This window comes from Bos indicus x Bos taurus, chromosome 25, assembly GCF_003369695.1.
Source record: "Bos indicus x Bos taurus breed Angus x Brahman F1 hybrid chromosome 25, Bos_hybrid_MaternalHap_v2.0, whole genome shotgun sequence".
NCBI classification, from domain to species: Eukaryota; Metazoa; Chordata; class Mammalia; order Artiodactyla; family Bovidae; genus Bos; species Bos indicus x Bos taurus.
In genome coordinates this window covers 5,597,309-5,616,887 of record NC_040100.1, presented here as the reverse complement: position 1 = coordinate 5,616,887, position 19,579 = coordinate 5,597,309, and the positions used below count along the sequence as shown (strand labels likewise).

General features: G+C 44.6%; 1 protein-coding gene and 1 non-coding gene across 5 annotated transcripts; both read right to left on the bottom strand.

Annotated features, from left to right (window-relative positions):
* Positions 1-5,077: 5,077 nt before the first annotated feature.
* On the bottom strand, positions 5,078-13,773 carry LOC113883750 (zinc finger protein 501-like). Of its 4 annotated transcripts, none has more exons than XM_027527716.1 (4): positions 13,641-13,773; positions 11,004-11,092; positions 9,290-9,416; positions 5,078-6,426 (listed from the first exon to the last, which is right to left on the bottom strand). In XM_027527716.1, the coding sequence occupies exons 2-4, from the start codon at positions 11,088-11,090 to the stop codon at positions 5,213-5,215; spliced, it is 1,428 nt and encodes a 475-aa protein (XP_027383517.1). In that variant the 5' UTR covers positions 11,091-11,092; positions 13,641-13,773; the 3' UTR covers positions 5,078-5,212. The 4 variants fall into 4 exon arrangements, with proteins under 4 accessions (XP_027383517.1, XP_027383515.1, XP_027383516.1 ...); XM_027527714.1 differs by lacking the exon at positions 13,641-13,773 and adding an exon at positions 13,039-13,634; XM_027527715.1 differs by lacking the exon at positions 13,641-13,773 and adding an exon at positions 12,189-13,011.
* Positions 13,774-18,475: 4,702 nt separating this feature from the next.
* Positions 18,476-18,547, bottom strand: TRNAW-CCA. Its single transcript has one exon. It is a non-coding gene; the product is annotated as a tRNA-Trp (tRNA).
* Between the last annotated feature and the right edge of the window lie 1,032 nt (positions 18,548-19,579).

Here is a 19,579-nt window from a genome sequence, read left to right as displayed (position 1 = left end):
ACATACTTTCCGCAAGAGCAAAGATGACCCATCAGAGTTGTGCCCTTGTCACTCTTCAGGGACCTCCACTTTTGGACCAAACCTTTTTTTTTCCTTTGAACTTTTTATCTTGTATTGGGGGATAGCTGATTAACAATGTTGGGATAGTTTCAGAGGAACACTGAAGGGACTCAGCCATGCGTATACATGTACCCATTCTCCCCCGAACTCTCCTCCCATCCAGGCTGCCACATACCATTGAACAGAGAGAGTTCCATGTGCTACAATAGGTCCTTGTTCGTTATTCATTTTAAATATAGCAGTGTGTATGTTGCAGGAAGGGGGACCCCTTCCAGGGCCCGAAACTGGGCTCTTGTCTAACACTCGAAAATGAATTGTCCAAGGAGACACATGTGCTGACAAAGCAAGAGATTTTATTGGGAAAGGACATCCAGGTGGGGAGCAGTAGGGTAAGGGTGGCTGGCAGTCTTGGGTTTTATGGTGATGGGATTAGTTTCCGGGTGGTCTTTGGCCAATCATTCTAATTCAGAGTCTTTCCTGGTGGCGCACGCATCACTCAGCCAAGATGGATGCTAGCGAGAGGGATTCTGGGAAGTGGACGGACACGCAGTGTCTCCTTTTGACCTTTCCCGAACTCTTCCAGTTGGTGGTGGCTTACTAGTTCTGTATTCCTTATCAGGATCTCCTGTCATAAAACAACTCATGCAAATGTTTACTATGGTGCCTGGCCAGGGTGGGTGGTTTCAATCAGTGTGCTTCCCCTAACATGTACATGACCTTCCCAAACTCCCTAACTGTCCCCCTCTTCCAGTAACCATAAGTTTGTTTCGTGTCTGTGAGTCTCTGTTTTATAAGTTCAAAATATTTTTTTTAATGAAAGTGAGTCCTTTGTTTTTTTAGTACTGATCTCCATGGGATTTATTTACTTCTTTAGAAATGTGGTATCTCAGTGCCCTGACTAGGGATCAAACCTGCACCCCTGCATTGGAAGGTGAAGACTTAACTGCTGGACCACCAGGGAAGTCCCTAGTTATATACTTTTGAATTGTGATACTCCACCAAAAAATATGAACAAGTTTATTGTGAAGTACTGCCAACATATAGGCAAGCGTAGACTAGAACAATTTTAAAGAACATTCACAAATACACCACACAGATGAATCAATTCTTGAGTAGGACATATTTGCTTCATATCATTTTTAAGGAAATAACACACTTGTAATAAATACCATGTATACTCATGAGCCCTCCCTAATCCCATTCCCTCACCTTCAAGCTGACTCATCACCCAAGAAGATGACGTGTCTGTAGTTGTCCAGCATCACGTCCCTGTAGAGGGCCTTCTGAGCCCAGTCCAGTGTGTCCCACTCTTGCCTGGTGAAGTACAGAGCCTTGTCCTGAAAGGACAGCAACCCCTGGAAACAGACTCATTATAGCTGCAGCTCCTACCACAGCTTTGTGGGCCACAGTATTATTGTCCTACAGCCGAGGCTCATCCAGTGAATTTGCAGACTCAGGGCTCAACTCGTCTCCAACCCTCAGGTCACAAATGTTCTTTCTTCCACACTAGAGTCACACGTGTTCTCTCTGGAAGGACACATGGTCAGTATGTGAGGCTTCTCTGGCCGTTTGGTCTCTGCTGTGGTTACTCAACTCTACTCTGGCAGCATAGACAACAGGAGAGTGGACGGCTGTGGCTGTGACCCCATAAAACCACTCCCGGGTCCAGGTGAGTTCGCTGACCCTGCTCTGTGCACTCCCACCTTCCTCATCACACGGTTCTTCTGCCCAGTTCTCATACGAAAGAGATGGCGCCCTCCCAGGACACTGAGAATGGGGCAGCGTGCGGGCTGCTCCCACAGGGATGGACAGGCTACTGGGACTCACTGGCAGAAGCTTCTGGGCTGGCTGTCGTGGGTACCACTATCCGCCAGGTCTGAAGAGGGAGGAAGGGAGGGCTCACTGGGATCCAGAAAGTTGTTGGAGGAGCAAGACTTGAGCCCGGGCCTCAGGGGAGGCAAAGACTTTCCCCTGTGTGGTCCTCACCCCTCCTGTCCTCTCCCCCTGGGCCCCGAGGTCATTCTCTCTCGTCTCCTCCAGGGTCTTAAGCAAATGAGTCTTTTCCCTTTTCCCCATTGTGATATTGTGATTTAAATAAGAAATGTATATTTGGTCTTCCTGCCTGTTTCTGGCAGAGTTCCTAAAGTGCTTGGAATTTCTTAGGGGATAAGTGCAGAGGAGTATCTTTTAACTTGGGCTTTTCTCTTTGGTTTTTTATTTATTTTGGGCTGTGTTGGCTCTTCATTGTTGCACGTGGGCTTTCTCTAACTGAGGCAAGCAAGGGTTACTCTTTGTTGTGGTGTGCAGACTCACTGCAGTGGCTTCTCTAGCTGCGGAGCACAGGCTCTAGGTGCGCAGGCTCCGTAGTTGTTGTGCACCCGCTTAGTTGCTCCATAGCATATGGGATCTTCCTGGACCAGGGATCGAATCTGTGTCCCATGCATTGGCAGGAGGATTTTTATCCACTGTGCCACCAGCCATCAGGGAAGTCCTCCTCAATTTCTGAAGTAGCTGCACAGCCTCAGAGGTGAGATAAGCATCTTGTTATCATAACAAATCCCTCAGCATCTGAGTTTTATGTTAATGAGGAAAACTCCTAAGGATACACCTAGTTGCCAGGGGCCAAGGCCTGTGAGCAAGTTAGAACCTTCACCCCTAGCACCTGAGGGGAGGGGACAGGCTGGGGTTCAGTCAGTCCCCAGAGGTCAGTGACTCGCCCATTACACCTACGCAAGGAACCCCCATGAAAATGCAGACACTGGTTGCTGAACTGGTGGAGGTGCTGGGGGCATGCCCGGAGAGGGTTGGAAGCTCTACTACCCTGCCCCCTGCATCCTGAGCATCTCTTCCATCTGGCTGATCCTGAGTTCTATCCTTTTACAATGAACCAGTGATAAGTAAACTGTTTTTCTCAAATATTTATTTATTTGGCAGCGTCAGATCTTAGTTGCAGCAGGCGGGATCTAGTTCCCTGACCAGGGATTGAACCGGGGCCCACTGAACTGGGAGCTGTGGGGGTCTCAGCCACTGGACCACCAGGGAAGTCTCTAAACTATTATTTCCGAGTTCTGTGAGCCATTCTAGCATCAGTGGGATCTGGTCAGGGAACTAAGATCCCACATGCCTTCAAGCAACTAAGCTCTGACGGGTGCCACACTGAAAGATCCTGCAAGCTGCAACTAAGACTCAATGCAGCCAAATATGTTTTTTTTAGGTAGTATGCATTCTGCAGTTGTTGTATCTTCTATAATGTATATGTCAATCAATTCAAGATTGTAGACAGTGTGGTTCAGATATTCTATGTCTTTAATATTTTGTCTAGTTGTTCTATCAACTTCTGAAAAAGGAGTGTTAAAATTTCCAATTATAAAATTGCCCACTTTTTAAAAATTTGTCAGTTATTACTTTGTGATTTTGGAGGCTGTGATATTAAGCACATAATATATTAATAATCCAGAATTCTAAATTTTGTGTATAACACTAAAATCGCATTCATAATTGTAACCCAATTACACATTAAACAATTACTCACCTTGGTGAATTGATCCTTTTATCATCGTAAAATCCTTCTATATCTAAGATAATATCCCTGTTCTTGAATTCTGTTTTATCTGATATTAATATATCCACTCCAGCTTCCTTATGATTAGTGTTTTCATTGTATATTTTTTCATCTTTTGAATTTTCTGTATTTAAAGTATCTTTTACATAAATCAGACCAATGTTTTTTTAGCTGTCTCCCAAATGATACCTAATCAAACTTAGAAGCTTTAGCACAGCAAACTATAAGAAAAATGGAAAGACAGACTGCTATATAATTTTTGCAAATTATGTGATCAACAAGGACCTACTTTCCAAAATATACAAACAGCTCATACAACTCAATAACAAAATACCAAACAATCCAATCAAAAAAATGGGCAGATGATCTAAATAGACATTTCTTCAAAGAAGACATCCAAATGGCCAACAGGCACATGAAAAGATGCTCGATATTGCTAGTCATAGCAACATTTAAGCCAAAACTACAATGAGGTACTACTTCACACGAGTCAGAATGGCCATCATTAATAAGCCTACAGAGAATTTCCTGGTGGCCAAATGGTTAGGGCTCTGCACTTCCACTGCAGGAGGTAGGGGTTTGATCCCTGGTCGGAGAACTAAGGTCCTACCTGCCTTGGGACAACTAAGCCCATGTGACACAACTAGATTCTGTGCACCGTGATGAAAGATCCGACATCTCAACGAAGACACTGTGTGCAGCAACTAAAACCCAATGCAGTCTAATTAATTAATTTTAAAAGGTGATGTTATTAGCAGGAGAAAGATAAAGCAGAAACAAGGACACAAAGAGCTCTTGTCAGCTAATGTAGATTGTTAATATCCTTTCGGCTGCCTATAACCCTCTTATCCCGTTAGGTTGATCCTCGTGCAGAAAGAATTTCAGTCAGTGCTACTTTTCATCCTGGTTGCACATTGATTAACACGAGAATTTTTAAAATTATTTTTATTGAAGTATAGTTGATTTATAATATTGTGTTAGTTTCTCATGGACAGCAAAATGATTTGGTTATCACTTTTTCAGATTCTTTTGTTATAGGTTATTATAAAATATTGAGCATAGCTCTTTGTGCCACACAGTAGGTCCTTTTTGTTTACCAATTTTATATATAGTAGTTTGGATATGTTATTTCTGATTTCCTAACTTATCCCCCTCCAGGACCTTTTTCCTTTGGTAAGAAGTTTGTTCTCTATGACTGTGAGTCTGTTTAGTAAATAAGTTTATTTGAATCATTTTTTAGATTCCACATATAAATCATATCATATTTGTCTTTCTCTGTCTGACTTACTTTAGTATGATAATCTCTAGGTCCATCCTGGTCGCTTCAGTCATGTCCAACTCTTAGTGACCCTTTGGACTGTAGCCCACCAGGCTCTTCTGTCCAAGGGATTCTCCAGGCAACAATACTGGAGTGGATTGCCATGCCCTCCTCTAGGGGATCTTCCCAATTCAAGGATCGAACCCCCATCTCTTATGTCTCCTGCATTGGCAGGCAGTTTCTTTACCACTAGTGCCACCTGGGAAGACCAATATTTGGAGCTCTGTATAATAAGGAGATAGTGCATAATTATTTCATCAATTCACTGCCTTCTATTCACCATGAATTTCTCCATGTTGATGATAGGCTGAACACATACTGAAAGTTTTCTCACATTTCTTATATTTATAGCGTTTTTCCCCTGCATGAGTTTTCTGGTGTTGAATAAGAGAAGAACTCTGGCTAAAGGCTTTGTCACAATCATTGCATTTATATGGTTTCTCTCCAGTGTGAGTTCTTAGATGCTTTGTCAGGGATGAGCTCTGGCTGAAGGCTTTCTCACATTCTTTACACTTGTAAGGTTTCTCTCCAGTATGAATTCTCTGGTGTCTTATGAGAGCTGAGCGATCACTGAAGGCTTTTCCACATTCATGACATTTGTAAGGTTTCTCCCCAGTGTGGGTTCCTTGATGTTGAATAAGAGCTGAACAGTAACTGAAAGCCTTCCCACATTCACTACATTCATAGGGCTTCTCCCCTGTGTGAGTTCTCTGATGTTGAGTAAGGCCTGACCTGTCACTAAAGGCCTTCCCACACTCTTTACACCCATAGGGTTTTTCTCCAGTATGGACCCTCTGATGTTTAATAAGGGAGGAGGTGTCATTGAAAGCTTTCCCACACTCTTTACATTTATAGGGCTTCTCTCCAGTGTGTATTCTATGGTGCTGGATGAGGTACGTGCTTTGGTTGAAGGCCTTCCCACATTCATTGCACTCATAGGGCTTTTCTCCAGTATGAATGATATGATGTTGAATAAGCGCTGAACGGTGACTGAAAGCTTTCCCGCATTCATTACACTCGTAAGGTTTCTCTCCAGTGTGGATTCTCTGATGCTGGATAAGGGATGAGCTCCGGGTGAAGGCCTTTCCACATTCAGTACATACATAGGGTTTCTCTCCTGTGTGAATCCTCTGATGTAGGATAAAAGCTGAGTAGTAGCTGAAGGACTTGCCACACTCACTGCACTTCCAAGGCTTTTTCACTGAGTAAATGTTCTGATGTTTAATTGGGTTCGAACTTTCCCCGATTTCAGTACAATCCTCCATAGGATTTCTCTTGTGCTTAATTATGACTTGCCTTAAATCTTTCTTCAGATTTCCTTGCTGCCTTTCTAACATGCCTCCACATTCCCAGGTTTTTATCCATCTGGAGTCCCAGGAATCATCCTTTATAAGTCTTTCTATTATCAGCTCCCTTTCTGATGATACTCCTTCAGAACCTTCCTGCATTGAAAGGGACACTTTAGTTTCAGGTGTAGATTCAGAATCTGAAATAAATAAAGAGTATAGATATTTGTGTTCTCTGTGGAGAGAAAGAAAACTGCTGAGGTGGCAAGAAGTTAAAGAAAATTAAATTGATGTCCTTTAAAAATGTTTGAATGTTCTCAGAAAAAGCCTCATGGCAATGGCAGGTGACAAAGTTTCAGTGAATAACACTGATGGGGAAATGATGAAGCTGAAGCACAATACAGGTCAGATAATGATGATGCTACACCTGAAAGAATGGGAAACTGAACAGACTAGCCAGGGAAGAAGATAAGCAGGCAGGATGAAAATAAATGTCAACAAAATAACTGAGGAAGTGGGCGGGGTGGGGGGATGAAAACACAGGTTGAAATTGGGCAATTTTGAAAAAATACTGGACAAAAAAATCGCTTACACGAAGACATATATTAGTGACAACCTGCCAGGAGCCGGCATAATGTATATTGAGTGCATATTGCATATTGAGTGCAGCACTTTCCACAGCATCATCTTTCAGGATCTGGAATAGCTCAACTAGAATTCTATCACTGCCGGGAGCAAGCGTGAGGAGCTCCACCCATGACAAAGGTCATGAGGAAGGAGGCTCGGCATACGCAAAGGCGGGATCGAGCCTCAGGAGTCCCCCTGGAAATTCTCGAGCATCTAGCCCCCAAAACCAGAGTCTGCCTACTTTCTGCTTTGTGCTCTCACCTACACCTCTGACTTTACGGGGGGCTGTCCCCCACTACCTCTCTCTGAAAAAAGAGTTAGCTTACAGCTCCAGTTAATAATTCCTGGGTGTGACAGTGTTTCAACCTACAAACTCCTTTGGAAGTCCTCTAGCCTGCCTGAATAGGTTTTTCAGGCCATAAGTGATTGCTCAGAGCCTCCCAACTGTGAGAGGCATGAGATGTTCTAAACTGTCTAAATACAGATTCCTTTGAGCAGTTAAAAGATTGATTAGAAATTGTATTGGTGAAGGGATTTTCACTTGTTGGGCCAATGTTTGCTGCTAAATTTCCATATCCCTTACCTGCTGTGTCCCTGGCAGTGTATTGATTAATATAATTGGTGTAAGTAGTAGCTTTAATGTTTGTAACCTGGGACCCTTGAGTTAATTCTTTTTCTTGTTATAGCCCACCACACCTTTGCTCTGTAGGAATGCAACTTTATCTAATGCTTTTGGAGGGTGGCTCCTGACCAATCACCTTTAGAGAAAAATTAGTTTTCTGAAGAAAGGGTCTTAAAATGTTAACAGGCCTCGGGGCCAGAAGATGATGCAAATCACCTAAGCTTTTGCATATGATTAGTTTGCAGGAAGAAAGCCTGGCTTGCTGCATGACTCTACCCCTTCCCCCATTATCCTCTATGCATAACTTAAGGTATAAAAACTACTTTGGAAAATAAAGTGCGGGCCTTGTTCACCGAAACTTGGTCTCCCCATGTCGTTCTTTCTCTCACCTTCTGGCTGAATTATTCAGCCTCTTTTCTCCACTGAATTTCCTCACTGAGCTATCCTTATTTCAGCCTCTTTTCTTCACTGAATTTTCCTACTGAGCTATCCTTATTCTATTACTCTTTATATCCTTAATTAACGTTTAATTAAGCATTTGTTTCCTGATCCTCGCCGACGCTGTCCCCGCTTCAAATTCCCTGGATCCACTGGGGCTGGACCCCGGCAACAACCATATTTGATTTTTAAAATCATTACCTTTAGTCCTTTTTTAAAAGCAGATTTTTTGTTTGTTTGTTTAGTGTATGCTTTCCCTATGATTTTGTGTCTCCACTAACCACTGCCTCCTCCCTCCCTCCATTCTTTCTTTCCCTTCTTTTCTTCCTCCTTTCCTTCTTTCCCTCTCTCTCACCTTTCTTTCTTCCTTCCTTTATTGCCAAAGTCAAATTTCTCAGATTTTGGATATCATCTCATCACATACTTGCTCCTGACTCACCACAGTCTGGCTTCTCTCCCCACCACTCAGTTGGAATTGCTCTCACTAAAGTCACTAACCATTTATATGTCACCTAAATCCAGTGGATTCTTTTCATCTGTAGATCACCTGGGCCTCTCAACAGCACTTGACACCATGTGCTCCTCCTAACAACATTTTCCTGGTGCTTTTCTCCCCATCTTATTGAGAGAGAATTAACAAACATTCTCTCTTGACTTCTGTATTACTAAGCTCTCCAGGTTTTTTCTCCTGATCCCTACTTATTTGGAAGTTTTCCTGCTGTTCCTTCTTCTGAAATGTTGATGCTTCTCAGTGTTCTGTCTTAGGCTCCCCTCTTTGGTCCCTGTCCCCCCGCCCCCCACTGTCTCCTTTAAAGACATCATCCCAGACTTCCCGCTGGTCTAGTGGTTAAGAATCCACCTGCCAATGCAGGGGGCATGGGTTTGATCCCTGCTCCAGGAAGGTTCCACATGCTGCAGGGCAACTAAGCTCACGGGCCTCAACTAGTGAAGCCCACACACCCTAGAACCTACGCTCCACAGCGAGAGAAGCCACTGCGAGGAGAACCCCACGCACCGCAAGGAGAAGGTAGGCCTTGCTCTCTGAAACTGGAGAAAGCTCGAGAAGTGACAAAGACACAGCACAGCCAGAAAGATAAAAATAATAAATAAACAAAATTATATACTTATACATATGTATGTAAAGGAGCTGTCCTTTTTCATTTCCACAGATGGTGAACTTTGACTTGCCAGGAGAGAAAAGAAGCCCAATTCTGAGCTCAAAGTCATCAGGGATCCCCTACGGGATCAGAGCTCTCTGGATCGTAAGCAAAACTATGGCATTTGATGTCATTAGTCACAGTGGAAGTTTTATGTCACAGTAAGCAGTATGAAAAATAACTTTTTTTCAATAAAGTATTGAAAAATAACTTTCTTACCCCAAAATACCAGGTTCCCACAATTCTCCACCTTCATATCCATGCCCATGTGTCTTCGGGCAGAATTCATCTGTTCCTCCTCCACACAGGTGAAGTCCATTTCCTCATCCTTGACTGTCGTCAATTCCTGGAAGAATAAGTACATTCTTATAGGATTTGGTGATCTTTGAGGGAAGAGAACAATCTGGAATAGGAAGTTCTTTTTAATCTGAGCGTTAAAACTTTATTTTAACCATTTTAATGGAATATTCTAATTATTAGTCTGTGTTAGGGAAAACAGTAATAATAGCTAACCTTTCTCTTTTTTTTCTATGTATTAAGTCCTTTGAACAACCTCTTGTAATAATAACTATGTTAGGTAAGTACTATTATTAACATTATCTACAGATGTAAGGACAGATCTGAGATTTGCACCCAGGCAGTCTGACATCAAAGTTAGACTCTTGTTTTAAATTTACTTTTTATACAATTTTTACAGGTTACTAGCCAATATTTGTATAAAAAATAAATTTAAAACAAGAGTCTAACTTTGATGTCAGACTGCCTGGGTGCAAATCTCAGATCTGTCCTTACATCTGTAGATAATGTTAATAATGGTACTTACCTAACATAGTTATTATTATAAGAGGTTGTTCAAAGGACTTAATACATAGAAAAAAAAGATAAATGTTAGCTATTATCACTGTTTTCCCTAACACAGACTAATACAGGTTACTAGCCAATATTTCGGAGAAGGCAATGGCACCCCACTCCAGTACTCTTGCCTGGAAAATCCCATGGACGGAGGAGCCTGGTAGGCTGCAGTCCATGGGGTCGCTAAGAGTCGGACATGACTGAGCGACTTCACTTTCACTTTTCACTTTCACTTTTCCCTTTCATGCATTGGAGAAGGAAATGGCAACCCACTCCAGTGTTCTTGCCTGGAGAATCCCAGGGACGGGCGGGGGGCTGATAAGCTGCCGTCTGTGGGGTCGCACAGAGTCGGACACGACTGAAGCGACTTAGCAGCAGCAGCAGCCAATATTAGAAAATATTGGCTATACTCCCCATGTTGTACAATACATTCTCTTTTTGCAAATATTTATTAGGCTGTGTCGGGTCTTAGTTGAGGGTCTTATGTGAGGCACAAAAGATCTTAATTCTTGGACTAGGGATTGAACTCACATCCTCTGCATTACAAGGCAGAGTCTCATCCACTGGACCACACTGTATGATACATTCTTGAGCCTGTTTTACACCCAATAGTTCATACCTCCCACTCCCCAACCATGTATCCCGCCCCCCACCCCTGCCACTGGTAACCACTAATTTTACATCTGTGAGTCTGTAAAGCTACCAGAATGCCACTTTTGGCCTCCCCTCCCTGCCTCACTGGCCACATCTTCTCAGTCTCCTTTGCTGTTTCCTCTTATCTCCCCGACCTCAAAGTGTTGGAAGGTACGGTAATAAGATCTCATCTCTTTTCTACCTACATTTATTTGCTAGTGATTACAGCTTCATAGTTTGAAATACCATTCACACAGATTCCTCCCAAATTTAAAGCTCCAGCCTGAGCTCCCCCCAGAGCTTCAAGTCTTCAAGGAAAAATTACTTTGGTTCAGTTCTCCAGATGAGATTTCCATGAACCTCCGAAGTGAGATGAAAGGAAGAAATGAGGACACACTCTGAACACCAAACTGAGATTTCACAGGAGGGAAATGAAACTCAAACTTGCCTGGAACTCAACAGGAAGAAGCTCTCCAATAGGTTCCATTTCTTCTGTGCTCTGTTCTTGGGACAAAGAAACATCTTCTGTAGTCATAGCTGGAAAGAGCAGAAGTAAAGCCATGAAGGGGATAAACTCTATCTTCCCACTTACAAATTCGCAAGGACAAAAGCTAGCACAAGCCAGAGGAATTATATACACAAGACCTACTCTACTTAACTCAAAAGGATCAGATACGGATAGAGGAAGATAATAACATGAAAGCACTTTGACCAAAAAGCTAAATGCACATATAGTATGTCAATATTTTGGTACACTCCTATGGGAGTGGAAAAGCGTGACCTGTTCTTTACCACAAAAACAAGCACTGTGGAATATTCTCCCTTCTACAGCATCAGAGGGAATGTGTATGAGCACAGAAGCGCTGAAAGAGGAAGATGAGAGAGGGGAATGTATGACAAGGAGCCTTCTTCAATTCAGTTCAGTTCAGTTCAGTCACTCAGTCGTGTCCGACTCTTTTCGACCCCATGAATCGCAGCACGCCAGGCCTCCCTGTCCATCACCAACTCCCGGAGTTCACTCAGACTCACATCCATCAAGTCGGTGATGCCATCCAGCCATCTCATCCTCTGTCATCCCCTTCTCCTCCTGCCCCCAATCCCTCCCAGCATTAGAGTCTTTTCCAATGAGTCAGCTCTTCACATGAGGTGGCCAAAGTACTGGAGTTTCAGCTTTAGCATCATTCCTTCCAAAGAACACCCAGAACTGATCTCCTTTAGAATAGACTGGTTGGATCTCCTTGCAGTCCAAGGGACTCTCAAGAGTCTTCTCCAACACCACAGTTCAAAAGCATCAATTTTTCGGTGTTCAGCTTTCTTCACAGTCGAACTTTCACATCCATACATGTCCACTGGAAAAACCATAGCCTTGACTAAACGGACCTTTGTTGGCAAAGTAATGTCTCTGTTTTTGAATATGCTATCTAGGTTGGTCATAACTTTCCTTCCAAGGAGCCTTCTTAGTGATTTCCCAACATGATGGCTTACTGAGTTTCTCTACTTTGGGGTCTTCTCCTGACATGTGTCTGTTTCCCTTTCCCATCATGCAGGGGCACCTAACCTTTTCATTCTTATCCAGGGTATTTCCTCCACTTGTCCGCACTTTCAACTCCATGTTTATTTGCGTAATTCTTACCATTTTCCTCAACTTCAATGGTCAGATAATCCATGATCAGCTTTTCCTTGTCCTCTTGTTATTGCTAGGACTTCCTCCTAATTCACTGTTTCAGATGAGATAAACATGGACTTTTCAGCAATATATAATCCACTTCTTTGTATAAATCATTCAACTCTACTCTGAAGCTTCAGGGAGAGATTTTGGGGTTAGCCTTGCCCCACTGTGAAATTGATTACACTCCCTGGGGCATCTCCCTCTACGTCTACTCCTAGGAGGCTTATTCCTACACATTTAAGTCCTAGGGCCTCAGTAGTAACTATGTTTTACTTAGAACCTTCATAATTTAGCCTAGATTAAACTTCACAGTTGGAAGACCCTTCTCTGGAGTCCCCAGGTCAGTCACCTACGTTCCACACCAAGGCAAAAACAGGAGAGAGCCAGGGTAGTGACTGTGAGCCTTAGTCACACACCGGTTCTGTATGATGCACAAATTCTCCTAAGACCCTGAAGCACAGAAATGGTTATAAGCTGGCCTCTGATTAACGTCGCAGTAACTAAAAGTAGAGCTCCCACAGTTACTCAATCCTTCCTACTCATAAAACACAAGGCAGTTGATAGGTGGAATCCTTATACATGTGATTCTTCACTCGCTCTTTAAGACCCTGAAAATAAAACAGGCCGGGATTCCTTTGCACGTTCAGAGTCGAACCCCTTACTCTGGACCCCAAATATAGGCAGCCCCGAAAACTTTAATCCAGACACCCTCCCTCCCCTAACCCCCACTCCCGGTGGCTCAGTTGTTAAAAGAGTTGGCTTGCAATGCACGATACTCGGGTTCGATCACTGGGAGAAGGAAATGGCAACCTACTCTGGTATTCTTGCCTGGAAATCCAAAGGACAGAGCCGCCTGGTGACAGAGCCCCCATGATCCATGGGGGTCACAAGAGTCGGACACGATTTAATGGCTAAACCACCAAACTCTCATAGCTCAAGCACAGAAGAGAAATGAGTAAGACATGGACTCCATTCTTTTCTATCTGTCCCCAAAGTTCAGAACCTGCAGTGTTTCAGTGGAGTGACAGGACCTAAAGCCAACACCAGCGGGAGGCGCTCTAGCTCTCCGAACCTCAGAAGCCGAGCCCTCCAACCCTCACTCTCCCCTTCCCCAAATCCCCCGTCCGCCATGCCCCCTTCAGGCTCCCGGACTCCATTTCCCAGAGTACCTAGCGGCAACCTCGCTTCCGGGGCGCCCCTTAGCTCAGAACAAGGGTAGCCGCCGGCTCGCTACCCAGCCGGAAATACCCGGCGGAGCGCCCGAGGGGTGGGGCCGGGAGGCAGGCAAGGCCCAGCCCTTCTCCCGCTGAGGCCGGAACCTGAGAGCCTGGCCGGCGCCGCAGCAGGTGGCGTTAGAGCGGCGCGCTTGACGGACGGGGCGCGGAGACTCGCGCCTCTGACCCGGCTTTCTCTTACCTACGGACTCGTTGCGGACTTGGCTCCGGCTCCCGGGTTGGATCCCCTCCGGGCAGCGCTCTGGGAGGGGCGGGGGAGGCGGACACCGTCGCCTTCTGGACCCACCGAGCTGCGGGGAGACAAAAGGCTCGAGCCCGAGGCTCTGTCTGGAGTCGCATCTGCGCACTTGGAGGCGACCGCGCCGGGTCGGGGGTCCCGGCGGAAGGACTCCACTTCCCAGAGGGCTCGGGGACAGCGGTGTCTGTTCTGGGGCGTCTGCAGAGCGAGGGGAGAGAACTGCGGGCCTTCCTAGTCGGCCTCGAAGTGGAGATCATTCTCCACTTGATCTCTTTTCTGAATAAACTGAGAAGCTCCGAGCGATTTTAGCGTTTGATTATTCGCTGGGGGTGGGCGATGCGGCGCTATGACACAAAGTTTTTTGCTAGTATTTCTTTCTTATCATAGCCTCAATTCTGGACACCGAATGCTAACGCTGATTTGGTTGAAAGCATTCTGGCTGATTTAAAAAGCATTGGACGGAGTGAGAAGCCGTTCTCCTGATAAATGAATAAAGTATGAGTTGGCAAGGAAAAGATGTGAGAAAGCAGCAAACAGGGAGAATTGTGCGGCCCTGGGAACGTCAGTAGATGGTTGGAAGGCATCACCGACTCAATGGACATGAGTTTGGGTAGGCTCCGGGAGTTGGTGGACAGGGAGGCCTGGCGTGCTGCGGTTCATGGGGTCGCAAAGAGGCGGACACAACTGAGCGACTGAACTGAACTGAGGAACGTCAGTATGGGGAGGGCCACTCCCTGGAGTCTAAGATCAAACAAGGCAAAAGATACTTCTACCCTCAGTGTCAGGAACACTGGAGGCTCTAGGTCTAGTTCTTCACAGAAATCCAGAGAAACCCACTGCATCTCAGTTGGCATTCTAGTCCAAATCACCATAGTCACCTAAACACTCTCCACCTCTAATCTTTCCTTTCCTCAATCCGTGCTATTCAAAGCAGCCAAGATGAAGATTTAAAAATTAAATCTATTTTGTCACTCTTCTCAGAACTTTTCAATAACTCCTTCTGCCCTGGAGTAAAATGTAAACTCCTTAATTAAATGAAAACATGTGAGAGAAACCAGACACAGAAGGTAACATTTTGTTTCATTTCATTTATAGCAAGTATTCAGAATAGATAAATCTATGGAAACAGTGATTTTCCATATAGTGATTTTTCAAATAGTGATTGCCTAAGGCTGGAGGGGACAGGGGCACAAGGGAATGAAGGGTGACTGCTAATGGGTAAAGAGTTGTTTTGGTGATATATATATATTAAAAAAAACTGTTCTAAAGTTGACTATGGTGAAGGCTGTACAAATCTGTGAACATACCCAAAGCAGTTCTGTGTACTTTTTTGCCCCGCCCTTTTCCTTGGAAGAAAAACTATGACCAACCTAGACAGCATACTAAAAAGCAGAGACATTACTTTGCCAACAAAGGTCTGTCTAGTCAAAGCTATGGTTTTTCCAGTAGTCATGTGTGGATGTGAGAATTGGACTATAAAGAAAGCTGAGCACCAAAGAATTGATGCTTTTGAACTGTGGCGTTGGAGAAGACTCTTGAGAGTCCCTTGGACTGCAAGGAGATCCAACCAGTCAATTCTAAAAAGAAATCAGTCCTGAATATTCATTGGAAGGACTGATGCTGAAGCTGAAACTCCAATACTTTGGCCACCTGATGGGAAGAACCCACTCATTTGAAAAGACCCTGATGCTGGGAAAGATTGAAGGCGGGAGGAGAAGGGGAGGGTAGTGGATGAGATGGCTGGATGGCATCACTGACTCGATGGACATGAGTTTGAGCAAGCTCTGGGAGATGGTGATGGACAGGGAGGCCTGGCGTGCTGTAGTTCATGGGATCACAAAGAGTTGGACACTACTGAGCTACTGAACTGAACTTAACTGGGCATGTAAGATCTTAATTTCCAGACCAGGGATTGAACCTGAATCTCTTCCAGCAGAAGCACAGTTTTAGCCACTGGACCACGAGGGAAGTCCTGACCATATGCTTTAAAAGAGTGAATTATATCTCAGTAGAGCTATTTTAAAACACATTAAATTTATAGTGGTATAACCAGGGACATTGTTTTACAGGAAGACTTTTATAAGATGTGTAAGGATGTAAAGACAGAAAAATCCCAGCAAAGTTGTCCATCCACACAAGAGCCTTGATTTTTCTCTGAGATGTTTGAATTTGGGTCATTTTAAGTTTTCTCATCAGAATGTCCTGTGTTTGACAAAATTTCTTTTAAAAAACATATTTTACTCTTAAAAACAACAACTAGTAATTGCATTCTTTACAAACTGGGGCAAAATAAAAACTCTTAGAGTTGTGACTCAAGTACATGAAGGTTTGGAGGGAGAGGGTCTCCATTCTGATCATATCATCTCTTCAGTCTCTGTTTTGTGTTTTGCTTCTCATATGTCAAAATCTCTTCAGATTGATTAGGAGACAGGGACCTCCTTGAGAGCCCAATTTATTTTATTCTCGACCACAGCTCGTAGAAGGGGGCTTGGACATCCTGGAACATTATGTGGGTGTGTGTGGGTGTGAGTGTAATCCTGTTATGATTTTGCAAATGTTTGGGAAATAAATTACCATAACCGCTCTTTAGAGTAACTCTAAAGAGGAGAAAACCTTCAGAAGCGAAGCAACCAGCATAGACAGCGGACTCCCCCAGCAGCGCCCGTTTCTCTTTAGAGAAGCCGGCGCATGGCCAGTGGGGCAGGTGAGTAAGTTTCAGGCACCTGGAGGTACTGAAGGGATGGAGGAAACGTCAGGCATGACCGGCCCCAGGCAGGTAGCACGGAGAGCCAGTCCTGCAGGAACATGGACCTAAGGAGGGGGAGCACAGGTCTGGTCCCCAAGCCACTTTCGTGCCCTCGCAGTAGGACTAGCTCCAGCTAAAGTGTGAGGAAGGGAGAACAATTCTTTCCCTGGATGGTGGAACTTCCCCCTGGCACCTGCTGATCCTTAGGCAGCTACTGTGTCAGTGGGAACCCACCCACCCTCACCCGCACAAACACACACATTCCTCTGGCTTAGGCGCTATGGGAACCTCGGTCCGGGAGAAGGGGCCGGACCAGCAGCGCTGCTCTGAGGATGGGCGGATCCTCAAAAGTCCAGGGACCGCAGGTTCTTTGAGCAGGCGAGGTTCGTGTTATCCGAGCCCCTTTCCCCTAACTCTGTCTATCTCTACTTTTTCCACCTTTCCACCTTGCTTGTTCGTTATCCAGTCGCTCAGTCGTTTCCGACTCTTTGAAACCGTATGGATTGCTTCCCTGTACTATTAATACATCCCAAACCCTCTGGACGCAATGGATCACAAATATTGAATTCTGCAACGGAGAAGTGAGGAAGTTAGCACATAAAATATAAAACAGACTAATACATAAAACACATTAGCTTGTCATCCGGGTAACTGTTATACCCTCAATCCTGAGATTTCACTAACTATTAACCTTTTAAAAGTCACACCCTGCAGACTTTCCTGGTGGGCCAGCGGCTAAGGGTTTTGCCTTACAATGCAGGGGACACAGGTTCGATCCCTCGTTCGAAAACTAATGTCTGCGACGCAGCCAAATAAATATACATTCAAAAGCGAAAACCCCCACCAACAATTTGTAGGCAGGGTTTTTTTTTTTTTCTTCCTCCTGCCCAGCAGCAAGGCTTATGACACTTTAATTCCCCTATCACTGATTGAGGGCTTTCCTGGAGGCTCAGATGGTAAAGAATCTGCCTGCAATGCAGGAGACCCAGGTTCAATCACTGGGGAAGATCCCCTGGAGAAGGGAATGGCTACCCACTCCAGTATTCTTGCCTGGAGAATCCTACTCCAATATTCTTGCAGAATTCCACGGACAGAGGAAACTGGCGGACTCCACGAGGGTCACAAACAATCCGACACGACTGAGCGACTAACACTTTTTTTCACCATGGATGGAACCCGGCCCTCAGCTCCCGTCCCTCAGCTCTGAGAGCACAGAGCCCTAACCACTGTTTACCTATCTATTCATTTATTAAGCTCAGAAACAGAAAGACTTTCAAACTGAAGAGGGATTGGGGCCGGCTTAATTAATTCATTAAGTGAAAGCTAAATCCTGGTAAGTCGACAACAGTCTCCATTTCCTTTAACTTGGGTTTTTCCTTGCTCAGGTCATGTATCTGGAACTTGATTGAATCACATCCCTCTGGGAGATACGCATTTAAATGAAATCTAAGTAACAGCATGGTAAATTCCAGAGTAATTTTTTCCCCACTCCAGTAGAGTTCAAAAACTCCATCATCAACATAGTAACTTTTTAATCAGCTTCACAGTGTATTGTCTTTAACCACAATGTTCAGGGGGCTTTTGACAGAGGAAGCTCAAACCATGAAGTTTGTGGGGTGGTGGTGGCTGGGGTGGGGTGAGAGGGCAGAGAACCTGACTTCATCAAAGTGACACAAATATCAACCCAGGGAGACTATACCATATCTGTGTGGGGACCAAATAAAACTGTTCACATCAGGGTGAATTCATTAGCGAAGTCTCCTCACGCCCTGTTTTGCTGTCCCATCTGAGGTCATCTGATGTCCCCTCTGAAGCTTAGTCCTGATAAGGAAAAGAACCAAACAACTGACATTTCGGCTCACCTGGGTTTTCTTACCTTTCAGTTAGTGCATGTCTACTGCTGAATGGTTCACAAGAAGTCTCTCTGGACTAAGGAAAAGATAGGAGAAAATCTCCTGCTGGGAGCCCGCGGACAGACAATTGTTTGGTTCACTACCGAATTTATCTCTTGGCGCAAGAGAAAAAAGTACCTTGACCCCGACGTGATTTGAACACGCAACCTTCTGATCTGGAGTCAGACGCGCTACCGTTGCGCCACGAGGTCCTGGTGGTGGCTCCTCCTGTAATGCCTTAGGGGGACAACTTCAGAGGTTGTCAGGTGTGAGTTCTGTTCTGCTTTTGTTTTCTTTTACTGCTCTTACTACCATTTAGGAATGACTGTAAGCTCCTTGTCCCTTTTATGAGTCTATTCAAAGTGAGATGTAAATGAAGCAGGGTCAGGAGCTTAGGGCTCAAAGAATATTCGACCCCCCTCATTCCGGGAAACCCACTCTCCCTACAGAGGTTTTTTTTTTAGGGAGGGATGTTCGGGAAGAGACTGGAAAACGAGAAGTCCGGCTGTCAGGGAAGGCGGGGTGGGGTGACTGGCGCTCCGGGTGCTTTCTTTTTTCCCAGTCTTTCTGCAGGCAGCACGCCACGAGGATTTGGATGTTGAGGCCGGGGAGTGGGGGGGTGGGGGGCGGGGGTGGTGGTGGTGGTGTCACACCTACGGAGGAACACAACTTCCCTTTAACAAAAAGGGGCTTAGAAATTTTTTTGCTTTAAAAAAATAACATTCACACATGGGAGACAGGGTAAATTAGGAACTTGGGATTAAAACAAACACACTATATAAAATAGATAAATAACAAGGACCTACTCTATAGCACAAAGAACTATATTTTGTGCTATATCTAGCAATATTCTTTAATGGAAAAGAATCTGAAAAAGAATGCATCCTCAGTCATGTCTGACTCTGCAACCCTATGGGCTCCTCTGTCCATAGAATCCTGGAGCGGGTTGCCATTTCCTTCTCCAGGGGATCTTCCCGACCCAGGGATTGAACCCGTGTCTTTTGTGTCTCCTGCATTGGCAGGAGGATTCTCTACCACTGAGCCGTAGATGTATATATATCTGAATCACTTTGCTGCAACCTGAAATATTGTAAATCAATTATACTTCCATTAAAAACATTAAAAATTAGAAGTTTAATAACTCCAAAGTAGCCCAGAGAAATAGCAGTTTTGAAGAGGGCAATGTGGCATAAACAGACTGTTCAAGGTGATAGATCACTGTATGTCAGCATGCTGAAGAAAGG

Bases quoted from the DNA above. Each gene is read 5' to 3' on its own strand.
- LOC113883750 (XM_027527714.1), bottom strand. From the start codon at position 13,096: ATGGGGGCTCTGTCACCAGGCGGCTCTGTCCTTTGGATTTCCAGGCAA. The intron at 11,093-13,038 runs GTAGGTTGCCAT...TGCTCTTTCCAG, and splicing joins TTCCAGGCAAGAATACCAGA to CTATGACTACAGAAGATGTT. The intron at 6,427-9,289 runs GTAAGAAAGTTA...TATTTATTTCAG, and splicing joins TGGGAACCTGGTATTTTGGG to ATTCTGAATCTACACCTGAA.